A 21549-nucleotide genomic window follows, 5' to 3' on the forward strand; every position below is an offset into this window, starting at 1 on the left:
GTTTGAAACGGTCTTAGAACGCAGAGCGGCTCTGTGTTTCCAAACTATTTTCAGATATGATAATCACAGAAACCCAAAGGAGAGAAGCAAGAAATCCGAAGCCACCAAACCAGATTCACACAGTTTTTGGTTTGTTTTGATGGAGCGTAGAGACTCCAGAGACTCTAATAGATGTGAGACTTCAGACCTCCTTTTTCACATTATCTCTCTCTCTCTCACCCCTCCTTCCCTCTCTCTTTCTCCCCTCCCTCCCTCCCTCTCTGTCCTCTGCTGTCTTTCTCCAGGAGCTGCACAGACGTCCTGTGTTGTGTGATCTTCATCATCGTTATCCTCGGCTACATCGCGCTGGGAACTGTGGGTAAGTGCTGCTCGAGTGGCTCCCTGCTTGTGACATCATCAAAGCCACTTGCATAACAACTTCAGATTGAAACCAATTTACCGAACCAACCAGAAACTATTCAGAACCAGAATGGATAGCCAGATGCATTTTAGAGTCCCCTGGCAAACACTTCAGAGTATGCCACTTTGTAAGGCCTGTTTTACACGGCATAGCTTGCATTATGTGAATGTGAAGGCTGTGAAGGGTCTTGATTTTCATTTATTTTCAGGATCAGCTAAAGCCGCACCTGGGACACACTTATTATGTAGTCAGTGTGAATGCTCTAAATTGTCAACTTTGGAGAAAAATAGTTTCACAGCCATCGTGCACATGCAATGCATCCAGGAAAAAATAGGCCTCACAATCTCTTATCAACCATAACTGACAGGCCAAGCCACCACTGGCTATAATAATTGTGAATTATACAGAACAGCAGTATTAATAGTACATTTCCTATTCAAAGACATGTGCTTAACATAAATAAAAGCAAAAGGAGCATCCAAAAAAAATTAAAAGATGAAAATAGTAATTAAATACTCTCACACTATCTCCCCATGAAGGTTGCAGTGCAGGCTGCAGTGCAGTGTGTGCCCTGTGTTTGCACTGAGTGAGAAATATGACAGCGTGTGACACATACAGTCAGCCCCAAACACCAGTCGGAGAAGCAATTACCTCTAATCCTTTCCTTTATCTTCCCAGTGTTGAGCAATGGCCACCTATATTCAATCATAACTCAGTGTGTTTCCGAGCTCATTCCTGCCACACATTCGTCAGTTCTCTCCGAGCATGTAATAAGGGGAATAATTCTTTTTTAGGGTCTGGGGGGGTGGGGTGGAATTGTTATTGGTAATAAGCAGGTCTAGGGGGAGGGTTTTGCACACAAAGAAAATCCAAATAGCAGCCAGGACTGCACCAGAGCTGAGCCAGAGTAGAGCTATATCTGGACGTGCTCCATGGTCGACTGTTATTAGGGGAAGTGTTGGGTGTGTGGGTAAATGTGTGGGTAAGCAAAGAGGAAAATGGTGGGCAGACAAAAGATTGAAAGGCACATAATGGACCAACAGAAAAAACAGAAAAAAAATGGTTTGAATAATGGCGTCTTCTTTGGAATGCACTGCAGCTTCTACATCTGCAGCTTCTCTTTTAGTCACACTTCACTTGGTAAGTCCGCCCACAGACAGATGCTCAGATTATCAACAAATATATGTTCACTCTCTGTTCACTAAAATGTACAGTATGGTTAAGGTTGGGAGTTTGATTTGTTAAAGGTGATGTTCAGTAATTGTTCAACAACAATTTTACACACTGAAATTGAATCTTAACAGATGATGTGCTCATCTACACTATCCAAGTGAAGTCTTGTGGAGGTGGTATGCTCCTCTGTGCACATTTGCGCGCATGCCGCTTTGATGACGCAATTCTCATCACGCGCCGTGTGCGGGACACAGACCCAGGACTATACCAGGCCTATTACTTTTCTCTCTCCTAAATAAATGACTAGATGCGCTTTTCTTTTCATAGCCTAATGATCATGATATACAAGGTTATATAGAAAAGAGAGGAGCAGGGTTTGCTTTGACAGCGGCTGCATTGTGACTTCCCTTTTCAGCGTGACTGAAGCTGATGTTCAGGTGTTGTGTGGAACACCCTTATTCACAGCAGCCTGCCTATGCAGAGCTGCAATCTTTCTCTCAGCTCACCTCTGAGAAACATTACAGAGAAGCCCCCCCCACACTTGAAGCATCTCCAATCCGTGCTCCGTGACCACGCCTGTGATTGCATGAGGCAGACTGTGGGAGTGGAAGAAACAGGCTCCTTCTTCTGCCAGCCAGACGCCCAGGCAGGTTTTACGGAGAGGGTCACGTCCACACAGATGAGTGGGTGTCAGGAATGCTCATATTCCGAGACTTTGGCTCATGCTTTGTGCCGAGATTTGTCTGTGCTTTTTTTTTCTCCTTTTCTCACTTTCATCTCAGGGTTAATCTGTGTACCCCACGGACCGGAGTGACCTGCAGTGACCAGCTCTCTCTCGCCCTCTCTCTCTCTCTCTCTGTCTGAGGCACTCGAGGCAGCCAGTGGCCACTGAGACAATACCACAATACCAGTCACATGACTCACTTAGCTCAGCTCTGTGGTGTTCGTTTGGGCACACACACACACATACACACACACATTTGTTGATCTTTTTCTCTCACCATAAACAAAGTGTCTTCTCATACACACACACACACACACACACACACACACACACACACAAACTTCTCTCTCACTTTCTCTCTTTTTTTCTAGGAGTAAAACAGAATGAGATCATCGGCAGATCATCTCAAGGCATCCCTTGGCAGTAGTCTCACGTCCCATGCCAAGGGTGGACTTTGTTGTCCAATTACTTTAAGAGAGAGGGAGAGAGAGAGAGAGAAGGAGGGCTGTTTTGGGTAGTAGAGAATGGAGATGATTTTAAACGATTGTGGGCCTGGCTTTGATTAAGTGAAGATGGATTTTCTTTGTCCAAACCTCATTTTTTAAATTGTTTTTCCACCCTCCCAAGGCAAAGGGTGAGCCGATCATGACCCGTTCGCTCAGTCAGCGGGAGAGAGGTTAAGTGCGTAAGAGGTTTTGATGACAAAGCTTATTAAGGTGACTGCGCTGAGAGCACAGCCTTACGAGAGGTTGATGCATCTCCTCTTCAGTTCGATGATTTAGTTCAGATTTGTTTTTGCTCAGCCTTCTATGGAAATCAACACAGTCCAACCTCATTGGCATTGTTGAGTCAGTTGAAGTTTGGTTTGTGTTCATCATTGTCTGCCCATTTTGTTGGGCCATGTGTGGGCTGTATAAATATATATATAACTTTATTTACAGACTCAATGTCCAGATAAAAACCACACGCAACATAAAGGGTACATACAAACACATACACATAAATAGAGTGTGTCTTATTGCCCCTGTAATATAATTTACATATGTAAGTCGCTTTAGATAAAAGTTAAGTTAAATTAATAAATGTTAATGTAAATGTTTAAACATGTTGATATCAAAGATTTATTTATGTGTTAAGTGGTGATTCATATTGTTAAACTAGCATCTCAGCTTTTAGATCTAACTCGCATGAATCACATAGTTTACATGAAAGGTCAATATTGAGAGAAAAAGAGAAATCTTCAAAAGGGTCGACGATGAGTGAATCTTATCGGGAATGTGCACATGGGAATGATATCAAGCAGAATAAGAACACCTGCACGACACCACTACTTTTGAACATTTATTCATATTGCAAAGAGCAAAAAGAGACTCTGTCACTTAAGTGTGTGTGTGTGTGTGTGTGTGTGTGTGTGTGTGTGTGTGTGTGTGTGTGTGTGTGTGTGTGTGTGGTGGGGGGCACAAAGGAAGACTGAGATAAGGACATTTCGATGTTGCAAGTTGGGAAGTGAATAGAGAAAAGAACTCCAGACTCACTGAAGAACTTGACCACAGAGGGTGTGTGGAACTGCATTAGTCTGGGTCAAACAGAGGACAAAGACCCAGACAGAATCACAGGATTCAAAGAAGCTCCAAAAATCAGTTTTAATTACAGAAAAAAACATAAAGGTTCTACTAAGATGAATGCCAAGGACCAGAAAAGTTAACATTTTTAGGGAACGGACAGAGTGATACATGTTGATATGTTTAGACCTGAAGCGACGATCACAGTGGCAGAAGGTTCTCGGCACCTAATTCTTATTAAGGCTATGACTCAACCCATACCCTTGCTAGACTTGGCTAACCTTCACTCTCTAGAGGACTAAACATAGCAAAGTCTTTAGAGTCAAATCAAGACAATGACTAAAATAAAGCCCTGTTGTTGTGACCCAGCCCCAGCAGGAGACAGACAACAATGAGTAATCGCCCCATTAAAGGAATTTTGTTCTTCCTGCACCTCTGCACTGCAGGAAGAAAAACATGAAAAACTGCACAAAAAAACTGCATAACACTGACATTCATTAAGATAAGTAGATATCAGCCAACTTAGTAGAAACCAGTGACTGACTGTCTATTGACATATCCGGTGCCTATACTCTAGCAGCACATAGCCAATCATGCCAGGCATCAAGGTACAATGAAAGGAAGTTAGCCACGGAATGCTCTGCTCTATTCGCAAACTACAGTAGAGAGCCCTGGTTCCTCATTTCCTTACCAGGCTGCAAATAAGCTATCGTTATCAAAAATTTAATACCGGTATATTATGAAATAATCTTTGCCCAGGCAATCTAAAAGTAATGTAATTCAGAGGCTTTGCATCGTGTGATGAAAAATGTAAATAACCCGTTCCCCTCTCCTTCCAGCCTGGATTCACGGTGACCCCAGGAAGGTGGTGTATCCCACAGACAGCCACGGACAGTTCTGTGGCCAACAGGGCACTCCCAATGCGTAAGTACCACCACCAGGCTGTACTGGGATCAGTACTCCCCTGTAAAGAAACTATCCTCTCAAAGAAACCTGTGTCACTTACAGTGACCATCAGTTGCTAAAATAGAATTCTGAAACTGGTATAGCTGGATGGCAACAGTAATATTTCTACACCAGAAAAGATAGATAGATAGATAGATAGATAGATAGATAGATAGATACTTTATTGATCCCCAAGGGGAAATTCAAGGCTTAAAAGCTGCTTATCTAACCAAATGTTAAGATCACAAAACCTAGTTGGTAATGTTTTTAGTATAAAGAGACTTACTTAGGGCTTTCTTGTAAAATCATTTGACTAAATTTAATAAGAGTTTGACTTATTTTAAGACGTCTCATCACGAAAACCAGCAAATTTGTCTTAAAAACAAGCAAATTTGGCTGCCAGTGCCTTAAAGGATCAGTATGTAGGAATTAATGGAAAATAAATTGTAACCATTCCAAAAATGATCACCATATGTTGTCAGAGAGTAAGGAAACACGATGAATTGAAGTAATGGCTTATTTGACAACATAATCCATATAACCCCGTAAAACCTGTCTTGATAAGACACTTTAAAATAAGTAAAATTTGTATTAAATTAAGTCAAAATGATCTTATGAGAGAGAGCTAGGTAAGTCTCTTCATGCTAAAATCAATACCAACTAGATGTTTTTATCATAATATAAAATGAATCGACTGGAGCACTGGGTCGGTTTTCCAGGTGCTGTCATAAAATGGCTAAAACCTTACTTACAAGGCAGGGGCTACTTTGTAGCCATAGAAAATTTCACCTCAAAACCAGCAACCCTAAATTGTGGTGTTCCTCAGGGATCGATCCTAGGCCCCTTATTGTTTAATCTTTACATGCTTCCATATGGAAGCATATGTGTAGCTTAATTCAAATGAGAATGCTACACAATCTCCAATATGCAATTCAAAAAGACATTACATTATGCAATTGCCAATTCATTATGTAATTTAATATTGCAAATTGCAATAATTTCCAACAAATTGTATTTTAATTTGCAAAGTGACAATGCAATCCTAAAATCAATTTGAATAATATTGGTTAAAAAATAGAATAAACATGGATTGAATTGCATTCCATTTTGCCATGGTACATCAGCAGGATAGACTACGGAAATGCCCTTTTAACTGGGATTTCCAAAAAAAACTATAAAGCAATTACAAACTATACAAAATGCAGCTGCTAGAGTGCCTTCTAGGACTAAAAGAAATTAGCACATCACCCCTATCCTGAGGTCATTACACTGGCTTCCTGTCATCTATATAATTGATTTTTAAGTTTTACTTCTTGTTTTTAAAGCACTAAATGGCATTGGACCAAAATATATACATGACATGTTCATCCAGATCACTGAGGTCTCAAAACAAAAATCTTTTGGTTCAAAGAACTGCCAAAACAAAACGTGGTGAGTCAGCCTTTAGTGTTTATGCAGCTAAACTATGGAACAAACTACCAGAAGAGATTAAAAATGCTCCCACAGTTTCTATTTTTAAATCAAAACTAAAGACCACACTCTTCAGTGATGCATATCATTAACATTGCTAATGTTTTCCTTTTAGTATTTAATTTATTTTTTATCTAAATATCTTTTTATATTTTTTATTTTTTATCTTTTTATCTATTTCTCTCTCCTTGTTCTTTTTTAATACATATGTGGTTTTATGGAATGTCTTTTATTGCTGTCATGTACTTTTTTACTATAAACTACACTGTTGTCTCTTCTCTGTAAAGCACATTGAACTGCTTGATGTATGAAATGCACTATACAAATAAAATTGCCTTGCCTTGCCTAATATATTATAATATTTTTTTGCTGTTTATCAGTCAGAACTACCTAATGAAATGTTATTGGCTTGTAATCCCATACAGACATGTCAGGAACAACTCAAATGGAAAATGATGTCAGTGTTTTTATGGTCCTTTGTTCTTCTCTTTGTCCACAGAAACAAAGCCATATTATTTTACTTCAACATTTTACATTGTGCCAATCCAGCAGTTTTGATAAACCTGCAATGTCCAACAACTCAGGTGAGTGAGGCGCTTGCAGTTTGGTTTCCAGTCACGATTTCACATTTTCTGAAAAGACACCATTTCCTCAAAACCATCGAAAGTCTCACAGAAATCAATCCCCCCTCCCCATTTGTAGTCCGTACAAACCTCTGACTTCAACAAAATCACGCACTCCATTCATTCAAAGAGAGGTTCTCTCTCCATCTGAATTCAACCATTGCTCTGAGAAAAGCTATCCGACTCAGAGACTACACTCACTACCTCATTACACAGTGAATGGGCACAGGAGCCTGTTGGTGCTTTCTAAACAGATTTGGTGTGCTGGCCTTTATAGTTTTGGGAAATGAACCTTGCTTTCCGTCGGTAATGCACTGCTCTGTAAGCATCAGAGAAAATGCATTACAGTAACACTACAAAGGCACAACTATAAAACTGGCCACTGCACAGAATCTGAACTGATATGCACTGTCAGAGCAGTCTATACACTGTTATGCAAGTATGCAGGTGAAACGCCAAATCAATGCAATGCTGTTTTATAGCAAATTATACATGCGGTTCTGTGATCATGAAGTTCTGAATCATCTGTTGCATTTCTTCTTAATATATCTGAGGTTAATCTAAGATATGATGGCTTAGGGACCAGGGATATAGTCTGTTGACGTTTACATGAAAGCTTAATCATTTTTGCCTTTTCTGTGCTGAATGGTGAGCAGTGTTTGTAGCGCTGAAGAGTAAATTGTTCTATTGAAAGCCTAAGTGTAACGGTATTGATGGGAGTTTGGACCCAAATGCAGGACAAGACAAGGCAAACTTGGAAACAGAGTAATCTTTACTTACAAAGAACCACACACACAAACCGTACTGCGTGTAACACACGATAAAGACTGAGGAAAGGCAGAGGGTTTAAATACACAGGGGCCAACAGGGTAACAAGAGACAGGTAAACTTAACGAGTGATTAACAGGACTAATGATCAGGGACAGGTGAGGGTTGGAGACGCAGGTATGAGGAACACAAGGCACATGACTAGGATAAAGAAAGGAGCATAGAAATTAGAAAGCTAAATACCGCATTGGGCTCCAGAACGTACATAAATAGCGATGCCATCTTGGTGGGGGCAACAATCACTGGAGTCCAATGGAGGAGCATGTGACTGGAGGACAGGAGGACAGGTGTCTCTGATTGCCGGCAAGTGTTGTCCATAGACAGTAAAGGTGTTGCCCCCAGCAATATGGCAGCCGCGTTTACGATGCCACCTAATAGAACTTGACGGACAATGCGGTATCTAGCTTTCTAATATCATCTATGATATTAGCACATGGCACAAGACACAGGAGGTAAACAAATGTGACAGGAAGTGACATGAGCATACTACAAACAGGAAAACAGAACTGAGGCAAGACCCTTACACTAAGTAATGATTTGTTTTTGTTTTGCTCATCAAATCTGTGTAACTGTTTAAGTGGCTGTGCTAAAACTGTGTATATTATATGAAATTGAATATGCATGCATGAAAGTATTTCAGTGTTTACAAATTCTTTCTTCTCTCTATCTGTCTCACCAGCTGTGCGTGTCCAAGTGCCCAGACAGATTTGCCACCTACCTAGACATGCAGTACAACTACAGATACAACAAGAGCTACTGGGAATACTATCGACAGTTCTGCAAGCCAGGCTTTGACAATCCGTGGAAGGTACTTTCTTTTCATCTTCAACATCATCAAACACAGTTCACACCTGTGAATGTATAATCAACCGAGAATTGACAAGGTCTATCTGACTAAATAACACACTTTACACACTGATTTACAAATGCTAACAACAGCAACATTGATATTTGATATTGCCAAGTTTTAGCAAGTTCCATGATCGCTTTTGAGAAAACATCCTTGACCACAAATAACCATCGTACTATGCAAATTATTTTCACATTATTTTATTTGAATATATAATTAGAGTATTATTACAATAACGCAGAAGTGGCGATGATGCACAAGGACAGACCAAGTAGGGAGTGTAGGGAAGCATACGTGACATCAGCCAGTGTGGCAGAGCTGGCACACAGAGGCAAGAGACACCAACGCCATCCTGTCGTTAGCGCCCGGGCGACGAGTGCTGCGCTGGCCGGTCGCACACCAACGCAAACGCTGACGGCCTGCTTCTGCTGAGTCACCACACCTCGCCACTCTTCCCACATGCCAATGCAAGGCCACATTTAGAACAGCATGCAAGAGCTTTCACACACACACACATCCATACACACTCACACACACAAACATACATATAAATATACACACTTACAAACACACACACACACTCACACATACGCAGGCACACACACACACACACACACACACACACACACACACACACACACACTCACACACATACATGAATATATACACTTACACACACACTCTCTCTCACGCATACAGACACGCACACACAAACACACACACATAAGAATATACACACTTTCACACACACACACACACTCTCATGCGTACACACGTACATGTGTGCACTGTGACAGAATCCCTTACCACTTTAAAAACCATCAGTCATCTTCCTCATGTCTGGCTGTTGAGCGCAGAGCTCAGATGGGCCCTGTCATTCTGCTACACTGTGTCTACATGACGTCTCATTTTGTTTCGTTGTCTGTCTCCCCTCCTGCAGTCTGTTGCGCAGGTCTTACGAGACGAGGACTGCCCGTCCATGATTGTGCCCAGCAGACCTTGTAAGTGTGTCCACAGGTGACGCTTTTCCGCATAGTAAACAGTGCACTTTATTTTACCATTTCAAATACAGCGTGAAATGAACTCACAAAGAGTTTGATGAAATGCTGTTAAGATTGGATTTGATCCCACTTCAGTGTTAAGGTTGCTCTACAAACTGAGGCCTGAACACTTCAAAGTAAAGATTTATGACTTTGGCTTGATGATGCTCTTAAATATTTTTGTGTAATGAAGTATGTTCACTCTATGGAATAGACCTATGCAGAGTGAGATTACAGCCTGATGACTAACTGACTTCCTCCATCTTGTATTTCAGTCCTGCAGAGGTGCTTCCCTGACTTCATCACCAGAAATGGCACCTTAACTGTCGCCAACAAAACTGACTTCAAAGATGGCTTAGGTAAAACCAGGAGCGTGACTGATCTTAGAGACGCTGCAAAGTAAGTCCCGATCCACTCAGTGCTTCGAAGTGACTGTTAAACGCTGTTTACAAATCCAGTTTATGTCTTTTTATTCTCAGGGCTCCTGAGCTTGGGAATATGGGGACAGTTTGAAATAATCACAAAAGCTTTCATGAACTTCCTTCTGTAAGACAATCTATTTGAGCTACACCTCAGCTGATTGTCCTTGGCTCTTTGTAGAGTTTAACACAGCAAATTGTGATGGTCATTCATTTCACCAAGAACCATTTTTATGAAAGGTTTCTCTAACTCTCTGTGTGAGTGCCCACCCAGGGGATAGTAGAGGAGAGGAGAGGAGAGAAATGGAGATGAGAGGAAAGAGAAGAGAAAATGAGAGGAGAGGACAGGAGAGGACAGGAGAGGAGAGTGGAGGTGAGGATAGTGGGGGAGAGAAGAGTAGAGAGGAGGAGAGTGGGGGAGAGGAGAGGAGAAGAAAGGAAAGTAGAAGAGAGGAGACAAGAGAAGATGAAAGAAGAGGGGAGGAGAGTGGAAGAGAGGAGAGGAGAGGAGAAGGAAGTGAGTGATGGGGCAGATATAAGAGTGGCCATTAGAGGGAAAGGGCCCCAGGGGAATGCCAAACACCTCCTCATTCCCAGGAGGCCGTGCAGCTTGCCCACACAATTAGGCAGTGCTTTTGTTGACATTTCAAACTTGTCCTGAAAGCCCCTCTCAATTTGTCATGGCATTAGACCGAACTAAATTGTAAATTGTGTGTGTGTGTGTGTGTGTGTGTGTGTGTTTGTTTGTTTGTGTTTGTGTGTGTATTTGAGAGAGTGTGTGTCCTAAAGCAGTAGTGCTGTACTTAAAGGAAAATCAATCGGAAGATGAATGTTAATTCATGTTGTGGTTTTCTGAAGCCACCATCTTAAGTTGATTATTTCTCCATTCAGGGAAGACTGGACAGCTCTTGCAGGGTAGGATATTGTGGTTTGTGGTTTAAACCAACAAGACTTTGGCATTGTCAGACTTTAACATGTCTTAATGGAATAATGCATGATTTCATGCATGTGCAACTGGCACTGAAGTCTCAGTCCTTAATGCTTCATTTGTGCAAAGGACTCACAATGACTTTGGGTATGCAAATCACAGTCAGTAATTACAGGCTACAATTTCATAACCAATGTCTCAATATGTTCTCTCAGTATGAAACCAAGGACAGACACAGTGCCACGAGATTACAAACAAGGACACACTAGAATGGCAAAGTTCCCTCCGCTGCAGATGTGATTAAACTATTCTGAATAACATGATGTGCTACCCAATGATTCAGTGAGATACAAGCACAGCATTTTCAGAATGAGCAGGGAGGGCAGCTATGATGATCTGAGGAATTTCTTTCATTTTTTTTCTTTATTTCTTTCTGTACGGAGTAACATTCACAATGTCTTCTTTTGTAGCCGAGTAACAGCCATTCAGCAAGGATCGGAAAGGTCTCTCATCATTTTTCTGGCCCCCACTCATGACCTTGTCCCAAGCCTCCTGCAGACTAACCTCCCCGCCCCCGTATAATCGACCATCTGCACCTGAGCACCTAGAAATCCTGCAAACACACACACACACACACACACACACACACACACACACACACAATTGTCCTTGAATTTGAGCTTAGAAATCCACGCTGACAAAAGATTCCGTCATCATATACACTGAAGCTCAGGTAGTGCTGTGAAGTTTTAACTCTTTCCAGACACACTCAAAGAAAACAGTTCACATAATATCCAATAAAATCCTCAAGTAATTGCACAGGCAATGTCATTTATAGTGAAGAATCTTGCAGCAGGAGCACAGGCAGCTATTCAGTCATGTCTCGAAAGTAGAAGTGGACTTTAGAGCGTTATTCCCACAGGATAAAGCGACTGACCGACCGACCGACCCACACACTCGCAGCTGTGCTTTAGAAACCATGTAGAGGCCATCCATCTAGTGAACCTCAGAGACACATTTCACCAATACTCCGGTTCTGATATCTATTACAGCTCTTTGTGACTAACAGAGCAGTGAGAGATATGTGATGCTCCCTCTTAATCCGCTGCCTGGGGCCTGGAGGACTCGGAACAAATGTTGTGGTTTGTCCGAGTGATAGCCATCAGAACCGAGTATCCAAGCTCATTCTTCTAGCCTTGGCTTTTTTCGCCCTTGTACACGTACATGCAACAACTCCACCGTAGTGATTGTGTTCATGTGCCCGGGGCTACCCAGTAGAAAAGCCGAAGGGATCTAGATGGCTAATCTCCGAACTCTCCGCTCTGTGTCCCTCTGTATAACACCTCTATGTTGACCGGACATACTGTAGTCTCCGTAGACCAGTAGTAACAGGCATTGGCTTTCTCTGATCACTGTGGTAGTAGCATTAACACTCACCCGTGTTGGTTTGATGACGGAGGCCCTGACTACTGAACGCCTGCTGGGCAGCCGGTAACGAGCCTCCTCATAACCTTCAGGGACTAACCCTGCGTGTGGCTTTGAGACAGAGAGAGAGAGAGTACCGTTATGAAACGCTTGATGCCATTGGCTGGTTCTGAATGATCCACACTGTGTTTCAGTGGCATCACCGCCCTGTTGGATGCCAAGGAGGTGGGCATCAAGATCTTCGAGGACTACGCAAGCTCCTGGTACTGGATTCTCATGTATGTACAGGTTTACTGTTCAGTGTTCACATATTGTTGATTACCTGGATAAAATGTTGATTTCTAGAAATTATTTAGTACAAAAGACTTGAGTTCAATTCTATTTCCAGAGGGACTTCTCTTTTAGATTAATAATAAACAGTTTGAAGTCTGTGTGTGCATGTCTGTGTTGTTGTGTGTATTTTTGTGTATTTGCCTGAATGAGTGTTTATCGTGTATGTGTGTCTGTGTGTGTGTCTGCTTTGTGTCTGTTTGTGTCTTTGTGTTGCGTTTTTTTTTAGTGAGTGTTTATGTAGGTGTTTAAATGCTATTGAGCTCTACCCTGTAACTAAGCCCATAACACTGTATGTGTCCCTGTGGTCTGCAGTGGTCTAGTCATAACCATGGTGGTCAGCCTGCTGTTTATCCTGTTGCTGCGGTTTACGGCCGGAGTGCTGCTGTGGCTCGTCATCTTCGGGGTCATTACGGCTGTGGGTTACGGTGGGTACATGCCACATTGTGCCATGTGATGCCATGCGATGCCATGTGATGCCATGTGATGCCATGTGTTTGAGCTCAGTGGGCCTAAACGCCCTCACACTGCCGCAGGAAACTGCTGCACTGAGCAGAAACTCACCGTCAGATAAAATCCTGAGGCTGCCTACACTCATTCATCGCATAGCAGAGAAACCACAGTGTCTCTCTCTCACTCTCTTATCTCTCATCTCTCACTCTCTCATCCCTTTCTCTCTTCCTCCACCCTGTCTTTCCTGTCTCTCATGTATTTCGTCTCTATTGCTATTTCTATCTCTCCCTATGTCTTTCCCTCCTCACTTTGTCTCTCTTTCTCTCCATCTCTTGCCCTTCATCTTTCTTCATCCATCTCTCCACCCTCTCTCCCTTTCAATCTCTCTGACACTCTCTCTCTCTCTTTCTCTCTCTCTTTCTCTCTCTCTCTCTCTCTCTCTCTCTCTCTCTCTCTTCTCTCCCTCAGGAATCTGGCACTGTTACTGGGAGTACAGCGTGCTCCAGGGGAAGCCTGATGCTGATGTCACCATCTCAGACATTGGCTTCCAGACGGACTTCAGAGTCTACCTGCAGCTGAGCCAGACCTGGCTAATCTTCAGTAAGCAGAGCCGACCCTCAACCAACTGCACACACACACACACACACACACACACACACACACACACGCACACACACCCACACACACACACACACAGCCTATTGGCCACTGTGCAGAAGTTTACAGTGTTGATGATAATAGACCTCATTAAGTTTCTTCCCTTATGACCCTGAAATGGGACAGTAATCATTGCAAATCAATGTAGCTAAGCTCAGGAATCTAGTGAGGTCACTCTGTAATTGTTTATTGTGATTTAGTGATTCTTAAATTCTTACAGTCATGGCCTCTCCATTTTCCTTAAGATTAGGCTGATTAGTGGCAGATTAGTTGACCATAGTTTCAGGAATCAAGTTGAGGCAATGTTCTATTAGTAATATAAAAGAAAGCATATTTGTGTGAGCTATGTCAATGCCCTGTAAAGTTGATCAGGTTTTGTGACAGTTTGTAATTGTGTTGCAGTGATCTCCTTGGCTGTGATCGAGGCAATCGTCATCTTAATGTTAATCTTCTTGCGGAGCAGAGTGCGTATTGCAATTGCCCTTCTGAAAGAGGGGAGCAAGTGAGTAAACCCAGACAGCACAACTCAGAGCACAGTGTCCAGTCTCAAAGGCTGATTGTCTCACGAAATTCCATTGAGCTGGACAGTTACTGCTGTACAGTGACTCTCTCTTTCTCTCTCTGTCTCTTTGTTTCTCACACTTTATTTTTTTCTCTCCCTCTCTTTTTCTAACTTTTCCCCTTCATCTCTTTCTGTCTCTTGCACTCCATCACTCTCTTTTTATCACCCTCTTTTTCTCACTCTCTCTATATGTCTCTATCGCCTCCCTCTCATCACTACTGTTTTTCTCCTCCTTCCTCTCCTCTCTCTCCCTCTCTCTCTCTCCCTCTCTCTTCCTCTTTCTCCATCCCTCTCCCTCTCTCTCCCTCTCTCTCCCTCTCTCTCTCCCTCTCTCTTCCTCTTTCTCCATCCCTCTCCCTCCCTCTCTCTCACGCTCTTGTTCTCAGGGCCATTGGATACATCATGTCGACTCTGTTCTACCCCATCATCACCTTCTTCCTCCTGGCGGTCTGTATCGCCTACTGGGCTGTGACGGCTGTGTATCCTTTCTCCACAGTAAGGCCATTTGTGCCCCTGTTCTGAGATCTGCTCTGCTAATACTGTAAAATGGCTCTCAGTGTCACAGTCTAAGCGAGCTGCTGTCCTTAACTGGAGCTATAATCAGCTTCTTGGCGTCGTCTGGTGATGCTGTGTATAAAGTCATGTCCACACAGCCCAAGTGTCAGTATGCCAATCTCACTTGTAACCCTGAGGTAAGCCATTGTGGATGTCTCATCTGCTTTATCACTTTGCTTATTTATTTTATCACCACAGTAGGAAATATAGTGTATAATATAAGTGTCAGTGTAGTGCAAAGAAAGCTAACACTTACTCTTGACAGTTTATTAAGGTGTTATCATAGATCTCCTTTTTTGTGACATATGTAATTAATTAGAAGGGATTCTCCCTAAATGTTATGGTGAGCATTAATACAACCCTTGCATATATAATTGCCAGAACTAAAGTGCCTATAAGAATGTGAATGTAACCTATGTTTGCTCATATGCATTTCTGGCATATATATTAGATATATCATTTGTATTTTATTTTCGTCTCAGACCTTCAACAAGACAAACGTGACTAAGCTGTGCCCGGGAGCCCAGTGTACGTTTGCATTCTATGGCGGCGAGAGTGTGTACCACCGCTACATCTTCATCCTGCAGCTGGGCAACCTGCTGGTCTTCCTGTGGCTGGTCAACTTCACCATCGCCCTGGGCCAGTGCACCCTGGCCGGGGCTTTCGCCTCCTACTACTGGGCCCTCAAGAAGCCTGCAGACATCCCAGCGTGCCCGCTCTTCGCCGCTTTTGGCAGGGCTATAAGGTAGTCATCTGATCCAGTGTGAGAACTAAGCATAACTGAGCTTGTCTGTGTGTGTGTGTGTGTGTGTGTGTGTGTGTGTCTGATCCAGTACGTTTTCTGGAGAGATAGTTCGATTTGGGCTGATGTGTGTGTGTGTGTCGATTTGGACATAAGAACACTTTCATGTTAAACAGGGATTTTTTTCCCTTAGACTTATCACAAGCCCCCCAAGTTTTTTTTTTACTCTAAATAGGGCGAATTGCACTTCTGCCACTCTCTGAGCAGGTCTTATCGCATTCCCTCTACACTGTACCGGAGTTATGTTTATAATTTGTTGCAAAGACGCACATTTAGTATTGCGCTTCTCAACTGTAGGGGGACCCCAAGAGCAAATCTTCTTAAGTGCCGCTTTAACATAAGGTTGTCAAAGACATTTCTGCTTTCATTGATTGCCATGTTCAGTAGGAATGTTTTTCACTTTTTATGCGGTAACTGTGTCTCCATGCCTCACCATGGCTCACTGACATGATGTAGTCAAGGTGTTATGAAGTGAAATGAGACACACTATCAGCTGTATGAGTTTCCTTAGTCCAGTCCTTCAACCATGGATTGGAATACCATCAAAACATAAAAAAACACAAACAGTCTAATGTATGTGGGTGCTGTGCTCTGCAGGTATCACACGGGTTCCCTTGCATTCGGTGCACTCATCCTCTCCATCGTCCAGTTCTTCCGCATCATCCTGGAATACCTGGACCACAAACTCAAAGGTACAGGGCACGTCCCAAGGTCAACACACCACTGACCCCCCCTCACCACACTCATAATTGTGTCTTTCTGATACACCCCCCCTGTCCCTCTCGTCCCAGGTGCTCAGAATGCCTTCGCTCGCTTCCTGCTTTGCTGCCTGAAGTGCTGTTTCTGGTGCCTAGAGCACTTCATTAAGTTCATGAACAGAAACGCCTACATCATGGTGAGTGGCAAATGGGGATCCTATAAACAATACACTCAATCACAACCTGTGCACACAACACTTTGTAATACTGTCATAAAAGAATACAGTACAATTTGATTGGAAATCACTATTTGTACCATATTGTTTCAGGATTTATGTAATGAGAGCCATAGCATTTAATAACACTGTAATAAATGTATGTACGGTATATTGAATTGACTTGATTTCTTTCTATAGATTGCAATATATGGGAAAAACTTCTGCACCTCTGCAAAGGACGCCTTCTTCCTCCTCATGAGAAATGTTGTTCGGTGAGATAAAGAAATTCTCACTCTCACACTGTGCTTGTGTGTGTATCGTTGTTCTTGTTTGTTTTGTGTGTTGTTGACTGTGTTTAAAGTCAGACCACTGGACCATGCCTCTCTGTTCCATAGGGTGGCGGTCCTGGATAAGGTGACAGACTTTCTACTGTTCCTTGGAAAATTACTCATTTCAGGAAGTGTGGGTGAGTTGCTTTTTTATTATGATAAATTTTATGTATGGTTGTCTGTGGTCAGCAATTTTTAAGGATGGACGTGGCCACAGAACATGAAGGAAAGGCCCTAACCTGTTGTGAATTGCGTCTTCCAGGACTTTGCTGCCAGGTCACTGGTTCTCACACATTTTCCATAATATGTTCCAGGTGTATTGGCATTCTTCTTCTTCACGCGCAAGATACCAGTCATCCAGGAGGAAGTTCCATCGTTGAATTATTATTGGGTACCTCTGCTGGTGAGTCAGGGAACTGCAGTGAGTTCAGTGGTAGCAGGGTAAGGTGATCCAGATGTGTTTTGGATTTGTTGTGACTGACATACTGTTTCCTCTTATGTTGTACACAGACTGTGATATTTGGATCCTACTTGGTGGCGCATGGCTTCTTTAATGTCTATGCCATGTGTGTGGATACACTGTTCCTCTGTTTCTGTGAGTATTTTACTGCAGTTTTATTGTTGTCTCTTTTTGTACTGAACACTGAAACATTTTGGAAACATTCCCTCTTTTTCTCTCTGATTTCTTTGGTTTGATTATCTGCTCTTTTAAGCTTCTTTGGGCATGATTTGACTAATGTAACATTTTTTAATTATTTAATGAAACTAAAATACTTTTTTCCTTGCGTGACCCTCTTAAACTTGACGCTAACTGGTTTCTCACATTTCCCACTATCCCCTGTCCCTTTCTGTTTTGCCTTTTCTTTTCTTCTCTCTTCCTCTCTTTTCTATCCCTCTCTCTCTCTCTCTCTCTCTCTTTTTTTCTCTCTTCTATCTCTCTGCTTTCTGATGATGCTTCCCTGCCACCCGCCGTCCTCCACCTCCTCCTCTTCCTCCTCCTCCCGCTCTGCTGGCCGGTGGTCCACCAGGCGAAGACCTGGAGCGGAACGACGGCTCTCCCGGCAAGCCTTACTTCATGTCCCCCGGTTTGCACAAAATCCTGCGGAGGGCAGACCAGCCTGGCAAGCAGTATGCCGGGTCCTGAGGACCCTGGTGGAAAACAGACCAGGGGTGTGGGACCCAGCTACCCATTTGGCTGGACAGTAAAGCATGCTAGACTAGTGGCTTTATGTGACTCGTAGTCTGGGGGTGGTCGGCAGGGGTGTGGAGACAGCACCCCCACTCCCCCCCTCCTCCTCCGTGGCCCCTGTCAGTGGCTGTTGTCAACCAGGGCGGACTTTCAGTTCTCCTCCATGCCCCCTGTTGCCATGGCGCTGACCTCAGACCTCCTACCTTCTGTCACCTGCCGCTCTGCTTCTGGCTGCCGCCTCCTCATCGTCCTCATCGCTGCCTTACCCACCAAGCAACAGCGACGTCTCCCGATACGCGGCACAGTGTAGTCTACATCATTGTTACCCGATAGGTCGCCGGAGCGTAGGGAGGGTGAAGGTCTTTATTATCCGTTTGTATTGGAGAAGAAAGAGTCGACTTTTTGAGATTTGCTTGCACAACCATGCAGTCACGAATGATTTCCTTTCGCTTTGGTTTGCGCCTGATACAACATTGCTTAGGTTTTTTTTTCTTTTGTTTTTTCTTCTGCAGTACACACTTTGTATAATTTTTTTCCTGACTTTGTAAATGACTCTCAAGTGTTGCTTATGGTCCAGAATGTTGCTATTTCTCACTCACCCACAGACGTGAGGCTGGATTTACGTAACCAGCGCTCCACTCCACTCCACTCGGCTAGGCGGCAGCGCCCACGTGCATCTCCCTCTCACAAACACATGTGCTCTTTCGCAGACATCCTCACTGGTCCAAACTGTCCAAAATGCCTGGAGCTTCACACTACTCACACAAACACACACACACACACACACACACACACACACACACACACACACACACACACACACACAAACACACATTGGGCTCACAAACACACACCCGGCTCACACTCAAACACACACATACACACACACACACACACACACATACACACTGGGCTCAAAAACACATACTCACACTCACACATGCGTGATCGCGGCACACAAACATGCACACACGCACACACTGGGTTCACACATGCTGAAGGCAAATGTCAGGGAGCCAATGGGATCTCATCCTGTCGTTCGATCTTGAGAAGGAGATTTTGAATCGAGCCTGTGGATTTTTCAGGAACTCTTGATTGCAGTCTCTGGTACATGTGCCTAGTTTAAACTGAGGAGTTACTGCTTTTGTTTTTCTCTTTTTGTTTTTAAAATCTAACTCTTTTTCAAATACAGTTTCTATAAGGATGTAAAAGCCATTTTTGGTAATTTTGTATTGCGTGGTACAGGGATAGTGCTGCCTTTTTAATACTAGGTGATACATCTGTTTCTGGGGGGAGTGCGTAAATGTTTTCTATGAGAAACCTTTTACATAAAATCAATCTATCCGTGACAATGTGATTTTTCCCTCTAAATAAATTTGAATGTTTCAAACAAAAAGCTTTTTCTTTCCTGCTAACCTTTGCCTTACACTTTCCTTTGCCATCCTTAAAATATACTGCATTTTCTGAATCATTGCACCCTTGGTGCACAAACAATGTGACAAACAATGAATTTATTTTTCACTCTCACAGACACAGGCTGTGTTGTTTTCTAAAATAACAAGCCATCATGATGTCCAACAGAGGAACACAGTGTGGGTCATAGCTCATGATCGCACCCTTGTGGTGATTTTGCTCATTACAAGGGCCTCTGGCCGTTCTGACAAGCTCTCTTTCTTGTTCTCAGTGGTCGACCTGGAGAGGAACAACGGTTCCGCGGCTCGACCGTACTACATGAGCAGCGAGCTGCGCAACATCCTCAACAAGAAGAATGTCAAGAGGCGGCCGACTAAGAAGAAGTGATGCCGTCCATCACACGGAGAGAGAGAGAGACAGAGAGAGGGCTCTAAAACCTCGTCCACAGATCTGAGGCACTGGCCTGCAGTTGTCTCAGCCACACTGAGAAGTGTTTTTGCAAACATGTTAGACGTGTGCAATGAGGAAATGAAGGAAGAGGAAACCAGATAGGGAGGGGAAGAGTTTACAAATTGGTGTTATGCCAAAGCTCATTCCTCTACAAAACAAACCAGAGAAAAAAAGTTTAACTCTCTTTTAAAGGGAACACACTGAAAGGGAAATCTATTTAAAGTTAACCTGCCATGTCTGTTAAGCACTCGTTTTGTAAATACATGTGTGTTTTTTACAACATATCCGGGATGTACACATACACGCCACTATCTTTTTGGCGTAAAGTATCTTTAAACTGTAATGTTATAATGCAGTTAATTTTAATGTAACAGACTTGAGATTTTTTTACTTTCTGTTCTTCCAACAGTGATGTTGAAGAGAGCCATACTTTGTCCACTAGATGGAGTTGTAGCACAAGCATACACATTGTTGAATGCATGACTGACTGAAGGTGTGTGTGTTCACATGTGCAAGGTGAGTGTGTATATGTGCGTGAGTGAGAGAGCTGATTGTGCATTTGTACCACGTTAATTAATCCTAGCACACAAGTGCACACATGTCTCCCATCCAGTTGATTTCACTTACAGTAGGTGGAGTGTTCCTATTCCTCTCATATTGAGATTAGTATTGATGACAGTGGTCTTTCCTTTTCCACTTCTTCCTCCAAACCAAGACAATAATTGAAGCCCTGTGAAGTATGCTTTACTCTTAAGGGCTGTTACTTAAATTACTACATTGTATGAGTTTCTGCCATGCAGAGTTATAGGTTAGTTAAGCACTCTATTTTTCCTGTAAGTCCGTAAATCAGTGACTAACAGTAGATTGAACAAAATTGTAATTGAGCAGGCTTTGGACCATTTTAAAGTTGTTTTGTGCAGTTTCATGTAACATGATTACTAAACCCATGATTGCATACTTTAAGACACACTTCAGAGTGTTTATGATTATTTCAGTGTGTTAGTTTGCAGGTGATCAGCTTTGATGCTCATAATTAATAGTGCCATGGGGCGATGACCCATCAGTCCAGTGGGCTGCTGGTCCTATGCCCACCCCTGGATACGTCTCGCTCACTTGTGTAGGTACCCAAACATACTTCCCATCCAGTTAATGTGTGGTAAAAGGGTGGGTGGTCACTGAAATTATATGTGTGTCTCCTATACATAGTACTTTGTGTTGTTCCCCTGTTTTGTCAAAACCAATATCAGTGCCAAAGTTGTGAGAATAGGGAGCTGACTTAATTTTTATATAAAATGTTAGTCAATTAATGTTTTGTTTTAAATAAACATTACATAATAACATGTATGATGTGTCCATTTTTTATTACCTCCATGCCGTTTGTAATCACTACTAGGCAGAGAGGTAAGATATTCAATAAACAATGATCAAATATCAAAAACAGCCTTCGTTTTCAGCATCAGTTTGTGAAAAGCTTATGTCAAGAAGATGGGGAAGATGTATATTTGT

At 42.8% G+C, this 21549-nt stretch overlaps 1 protein-coding gene across 4 annotated transcripts in view; it reads left to right on the forward strand.

The window, feature by feature from the left end:
- The window catches only part of slc44a5b (solute carrier family 44 member 5b), a 43927-nt gene extending 22542 nt beyond the window's left edge, over window positions 1–21385 (forward strand). Inside the window, exons 3-23 of one of the 4 annotated variants that reach the window (XM_048252038.1) lie at window positions 285–358; window positions 4699–4783; window positions 6774–6858; window positions 8405–8533; window positions 9516–9576; window positions 9891–10014; window positions 10926–10949; window positions 12582–12665; window positions 13033–13145; window positions 13639–13770; window positions 14230–14329; window positions 14776–14868; window positions 14994–15081; window positions 15427–15689; window positions 16344–16438; window positions 16538–16641; window positions 16861–16934; window positions 17058–17128; window positions 17306–17394; window positions 17502–17586; window positions 19865–21385. In XM_048252038.1, the coding sequence (XP_048107995.1) occupies window positions 285–358; window positions 4699–4783; window positions 6774–6858; window positions 8405–8533; window positions 9516–9576; window positions 9891–10014; window positions 10926–10949; window positions 12582–12665; window positions 13033–13145; window positions 13639–13770; window positions 14230–14329; window positions 14776–14868; window positions 14994–15081; window positions 15427–15689; window positions 16344–16438; window positions 16538–16641; window positions 16861–16934; window positions 17058–17128; window positions 17306–17394; window positions 17502–17586; window positions 19865–19980 (2089 nt within the window). In that variant the 3' untranslated portion in view covers window positions 19981–21385. Of the gene's footprint in view, window positions 1–284; window positions 359–4698; window positions 4784–6773; window positions 6859–8404; window positions 8534–9515; window positions 9577–9890; window positions 10015–10925; window positions 10950–12581; window positions 12666–13032; window positions 13146–13638; window positions 13771–14229; window positions 14330–14775; window positions 14869–14993; window positions 15082–15426; window positions 15690–16343; window positions 16439–16537; window positions 16642–16860; window positions 16935–17057; window positions 17129–17305; window positions 17395–17501; window positions 17587–18019; window positions 18997–19864 lie in introns of those variants that run through there. The other 3 variants (XM_048252037.1, XM_048252041.1, XM_048252039.1) reach the window with 3 other exon arrangements.
- Window positions 21386–21549: the final 164 nt, after the last annotated feature.

The sequence above is a fragment of the Alosa alosa genome, chromosome 9 (genome assembly GCF_017589495.1).
Source record: "Alosa alosa isolate M-15738 ecotype Scorff River chromosome 9, AALO_Geno_1.1, whole genome shotgun sequence".
Taxonomy (NCBI): Eukaryota; Metazoa; Chordata; class Actinopteri; order Clupeiformes; family Clupeidae; genus Alosa; species Alosa alosa.